The 5,810-nt window shown below is 54.1% G+C and overlaps 1 protein-coding gene across 1 annotated transcript; it reads right to left on the reverse strand.

The window, feature by feature from the left end:
• Positions 1–411: 411 nt before the first annotated feature.
• On the reverse strand, positions 412–5,224 carry S100a11 (S100 calcium binding protein A11). The gene is made up of 3 exons (XM_076861990.2): positions 5,055–5,224; positions 1,275–1,427; positions 412–724 (listed from the first exon to the last, which is right to left on the reverse strand). Exons 2-3 carry the CDS (start codon positions 1,419–1,421, stop codon positions 563–565), a joined length of 309 nt encoding a protein of 102 aa, XP_076718105.1. The 5' UTR covers positions 1,422–1,427; positions 5,055–5,224; the 3' UTR covers positions 412–562.
• Between the last annotated feature and the right edge of the window lie 586 nt (positions 5,225–5,810).

The following is a 5,810-nucleotide window of genomic DNA, read 5'->3' on the forward strand; positions in this document are numbered from 1 at the left end:
ACCCCTGCCACACACTGTACCATGACGTAGTCCTCCCCTCCCGGGACCCGTTACGCGGCCCTTTGCTGGTTGGTGTGTTATTCACTCCTTATTCTCTCCCCCCTCAGGAAAGTAAGCTCATGGACGGCAGGAACTCATCTGTCTTGCAGAACGTGTCCTTAGGGTCCATGACAGTGCTGTGGCAGGGGTGGAAAGACAGGAGTAAACGATGACAATAGGTGACATCTCCCCAGGAGTCTGAGTAATTTGGGGACGATGCTGCTTGTGTCTTTTGTCATGATTATGCATATACCTAAGAAGCGTCTTTATACTGAACGAGGGAGGGCTGCTCCTGGTAATGGCTCCGTTTATCTAACATACATTCTCCCCACACTCCACCCTCTCTCGCACAAATTTATGGACTCTCAAGTGTGTGTTTAAAAAAAAAAAGATTGTTTTATTATCACGAGCAGGAGTGGGCTCCCCAGTGTGGTGGAGGTGGTGGGCTCCGGGTGCATGGGGGCTGGAATGACGGGGTGACTCGAGGGAAGAGGGAGGTTTTGAGGCCAGGCTCATGGGGGCCTCACACACGCTTCTGGGGTTGGGCAGATTTCATGAAGGACTCATGGCAAGCCACGGCTAAGCCACCAATGAGGTTGAGAAATTCTTGGAAATCTAGTTGTCCATCACTGTTGAGGTCCAGCTTCTTCATCATGCGGTCAAGGACACCAGGATCCTTCTGGTTCTAGAAAGACAACAATATCTTTATATTGCAATTCCTGAGGCGTTTTCAAATATGCCACCACATTTATTCTCACTGGAGTATCAGGAACAGGAAAGGGGTTATGAATATTCCCATTTTCCGCATGCAGACTCAGACTCAAAGAGGTGAAGGGACATGGTCAGGGCAGGTCTGGGCTTGAAGCAGGCTTTCCCTTTCCTGGTCCAGGGTTCTTTCTGTGACTCTCGGGGTTACCAGACTTTGTAAATCCAGTGGGACATTCCTTTCAAGTGTTGCATGCAACTCCAGTAAGTAACCCATTAAACATGAAGTGCTTTCAAAAAACAAATCACCATTCCCTGCTCATGCAGTGTGCACATCTGGATTCCTAAAGCACATCTCACTTCAAAGAAAAGGCTCTTGAGCAGCTGTGCAGAGCTCGCCCAGGCCCAGGGACTCAGTATGGACCACCCAGATTGGAGTGAGAAGGGGGCACAAATGTGGGGGAGCCAGCTGCTGGTCCTCGGGTCTTATTTCCTGTTGTGGGCAGACGGGTGGGGGTCAGGACCAGTACCTTTGTGAAGGCAGCCAGTTCTGAATGCATGAAGCTCAGGAACTCCCCCTTGGAGATGGTGCTGCTGTTCCCGTCCTTCCCAGCATACTTCTGGAAAACGGCAATCAGGGACTCGATGCACCGCTCAGTCTCTGTGGGGTGGGGCATGTTTGCCTTTGGAGGAAAAAAAAGAAGGGCTCAGACACAGGCAAATTGTCCAGGGTTGGACACTGGAGAACACACTGGAGAATCCTCATTTTGGGTCAGAGCAGCTTCCTAAAATACCAGGTCATTTTTCAGGGGCCCAAGGGGCCCAAGGAGCCATAGAAATTCATACTTCTCATGTGTTTACTTCACATGAGAAGGTAGTGAGGGTACATATGGAGCACTGAGGTATGTCTGGAAGTAGGAGACTGCGTAGATGAGGGCTGACTGATATTTTTAGAAATCGTGAGTAAACTGATGTATAGCTGTATGTCCACGAATCCACAAGGACACCGAGCATTTCAGGTTCAAAGCCCACCTCAGCAAAAGTGAGGCGCTGAGCAACTCAGTGAGACCCTGTCTCTAAATAAAACACAAAATAGGGCTGGGGATGTGGCTCAGGGGTTGAGTGCCCCTGAGTTCAACCCCCCGTACTAAAGAAAAAGTAATACCAAATCCCTGGGATTCACAGATTTTCTTGAAAAAACAAAACTAAGAGCATAGCTGTAATGGTGTATGGGGTGGGAGATAAGAACATTCCAGATGTTCAAAAGTGAATTTCATATTTGAGAGGAGTCATTAATTTTACCTGTGAGGGAATAAGCTTGGCGGAGCCACCCCTAAAATCTGTGCCTCCAGGTCCCTATCTGTAGACCTTGGCTCCTTTCCCTTCCAATGTGCCTCTAATTCCCACAGGCTTGGCGGGACTTCTCATCACAGAGCTGAGCCAAGGCTGTGGTTGCACCAGGAAGGGCCGGAGGTTAAAATCTTGTGCTGGACTCTACTTTCCTCACAGGAAATTCTTTGGGCCTGAGTAGGCTCATTCCAGCAGGGCCCTGGGCCCTGGAGCGTACAGCTGTTGTGCTGTCCCTGGTGGACAGGGGCAGAGACTGCAGGCTCTTCCGCAACTGCAGGGTCACACCCTTCCTCTGAGGCTTTATCTTTCGGCTTTAGCAATATTTGTGTTTGGATGGTGATGGTTGCCACCTAGCCTTTAGCCTGTAGTTTGTGCTTAGGATGGACTTCCTGGAACCCAGAGCTGGAGACTTTCAGGTCCTGTAACTAACACGGGCTAAGAACCAGCCTGAGACCTGAGTTCCACAGCGGCTGTTCCCTGTCTCCCTAGGCCTGGACCCGCCCAGCTGAGGGGCTGCTGTTCATTGCATCATGTGCATTTAGAGTCCCTGAACCTTCTAGAGGTAGATCCTTTTCCAACAGCACAATTTTGGAGAAGCCCCTCTGCTTTACTTGTTTTGTTTTTTCAAGAAAAGTTATGGTTTGGAGGAAATACAAAATACCACAGCCTAGAAACAGATGTGTTTGCACAACACACTTTTCTTATCAGAACTAAAATCTCACTATCTCACTAGTATATCAGATGACACAAAAAGGGTTGGCTGGGTGGGGCGGGGTGGACCAGAGAGAGGGAAGAGGTTCTTGGTTGAGGATCACGGCTTTGTACCTTTTCTATACCTACAGGGGCTTCTCCTGTTCCTTTCCTTGCAGAATTCAGATTGCTTTGATTTTCCAGTTTAAAAGTGACTGTTTTACATCTTTTTTTGCTCCTGAACATTAGTGTTGATGGTAATTTCAACTTTTTTTTTTCCTCTCTTGAAAATGGTTCCATCAGCTACAGGAGAAAATGAAGACCTCTTTGCACTTCCTGCTCCAGAGGTAATTCTCCAAAGCAAGTGAAGCCCACTTATCAAATTTCAGAGGTGGAACTGTGCAATTTGTAGAGCTCAAGGGGGCTTGGAGACAGTTCCTGAGGAGGCCCAGAGATGGGAAAGCTTTGCCCAAGGGGGTCAGTGGCTAAGGAGAGGAGAATCAGTGCTCTGAATGTGTCTCTGAGCCTGCAGTTTTACTTGGTGGAGACTGTGATAGCAGGGAGGAAACAATATGACGAACAGATACTGTGAAAGAATTTGAAAAATACACACTCGCTAAGCGCTTAACATCTGAGGAAAGCAAAAGTAAAATATCAAGATTAAAAAATTATGTAGGAAAGAAGTAACAGAAAAAAAAAGACTCAATTATTACAGTTCTCATTCTTAACCCAAACCCTTCCTCCACCCCCTCAGAGATTCACGGTCTCATCTACCTCCCTCAAGACAGTCAACCTGCTTTGTCACAACATGTGATTCCCCTTTTGCATGGAAAGGAGAAGAGGGAAAAGGGCAAACAGGAGGGGTTGGGGATCTCTCTCTCTCTCTCTCTCTCTCTCTCTCTCTCTCTCTCTCTCTCTCTCTTTGTAAAGGGCCAGTTAGAAGTGACTTCAGACCTTTTTGGCCATAGGGACTCTGTCACTCTGCTGTTGCAGCCGGGTAACAACTGCAGACAGAACCTAAACCAAAGGGCGTGGCTCTTCCTATACAACTTCATCTTTTAAATTTGATTCTCATATAAACTCCACCTGCTCCTTTTCTTTTTGGTACTGGGCACTGAACCCAGGAGAGCTTTACCACGAGCTACAGCCCCAGCTCTCCCTGCTTTATTCTACAGCAGGTTCTCCCTAAATTGCTGAGGGTCTCTCTGAACATCGGGGGCCACAGGAGCCCCCCACCGCCCTGGCATCGCGGTTCCTTTGACTATGTTCCAACGCGTGGAAATGCACAATCCGACCCGTGGGCAGCAGCAGGCCGGGCGGAAGTTTGCTAACTTCCCTCCCGAAGAGGGACAAGGAAGGGGAGTAGACCTTGGAGTTGGGTTGACGGGAAGCAAATGGCTGGGCCTGGAGAATGGAAGGGGCTGGGCAGAACCGCGATGTAGAGCTCGAGACCAGGGGGTGAAAGGAGGGAGGCCAGGGGTGAAAGGAGGGAGGCCAGGGGATGAAAGGAGGGAGGCCAGGGGTGAAAGGAGGCCAGGGGGTGAAAGGAGGGAGGCCAGGGGGTGAAAGGAGGGAGGCCAGGGGGTGAAAGGAGGGAGGCCAGGGGATGAAAGGAGGGAGGCCAGGGGGTGAAAGGAGGGAGGCCAGGGGGTGAAAGGAGGGAGGCCAGGGGTGAAAGGAGGGAGGCCAGGGGTGAAAGGCGGGAGGCCAGGGGGTGAAAGGAGGCCAGGGGGTGAACGGAACAGGCCCGGCCGGGCTCCTCCCTCCTGGCTGCGGTCCCTAGCGGCGACAGGACTCGGTCTCGGTCCCTTTGGGTCTGGCCTTTTGCCGCTGCTCAGGAAACTCGGGTTTGCCCCGCGGACTCGGACGGCCGAGTTTCAAAACGTTCCCTTTTTGGTCCGCAGGGGTGCCCCGGGCCGCCTCCCCATCCCAGCCGCCCCTTCCTTGGCCTTGCTCCGGGCTGTCCTGGTCATCTGGGAGCCCAGTGGCGGCGGAGGCGGGAGGCAACAGGTACAGAAAGTGAAATCTCAGCCTTCCTTCCTTCCTCTCGGCCCGGAGCCGACGCGGCCGGGAGCCCGAGTGGCCGCACCCTGCGGCCGGGAGCCCTGGTGGCCGCTCCCCTGCCGCGGGGCTCGGGCAGCGGTCGTCCTGGCGCGGTCCCCTCCCCGCCCAAACTGCCCTCAGTGGGAAAACGAAAGCACCGGGCGTCCCCGTCCCTACAGACGTGATTTTAGGGCTCCTTCTCCCTAATCGTCTCCCACGCCACTTACTGTCCCAGGTCAGTTCCGGCCACGTCCGCACGGAGCTCAGGGAGCCTTCCTTTCCACTCGGGAGGAAGACGGGGTGGGAGTCGGGCTGGCCGAGCTGCAGCGGAGCGGGGCGGCGTCGGACTGCGGGCTGCGGGGCTCGGCGGGTCCCCTGGCCGGCCACGCCCCGCCCGGCCCGGCCACGCCCCTCCCCGCCCGGCCACGCCCCGCCCGGCCCCGCCCTGCCCAGCCCGGCCCCGCCCAGCCCTGCCCAGCCCGGCCCCGCCCAGCGCCGCCCAGCGCCGCCCCTCCGCGAGTCTCGGCCTGCCGTCCGCAGCTCCGCCTTAAACCCACACCCCGTCCTCCCGAGACTTGGGCGACCCCCTCTCCCCCTGCCCCGTGAGCCCTGAAGGCCCCGACCCTGGGGAGTCTGCCCCCGTCTGGTCTTTTCCACGGAGGAGCCACTCGGCACGTGCAGGCTCGACAGGCAGAAAAGTCCCTCTAAACCGGGGAGAACGAGGGTGCAGCTCAGGGCAGAGCGCTTTGCAGCAGGGCGAGGCCCGGGTTCCACCCCAAAGAAACCAGAATGTTAAGACGAGGGTAGGTCGGGGCTATGGGGAAGCCGGTTCCCCAGGAGCCAGGGCTATCTGTCCACACTGAAGACCCTCAATGAACAGGTGAGTGACTGCCAGGTGGATGGCCAAGCGGGTATTGCCATCGTTCTGTCAAACCATAAACCGGCAACAGTGAAACAAACAAAAACCAAACGGAACTACTGCA

This window comes from Callospermophilus lateralis, chromosome 7 (assembly GCF_048772815.1).
Source record: "Callospermophilus lateralis isolate mCalLat2 chromosome 7, mCalLat2.hap1, whole genome shotgun sequence".
Lineage (NCBI taxonomy): Eukaryota > Metazoa > Chordata > Mammalia > Rodentia > Sciuridae > Callospermophilus > Callospermophilus lateralis.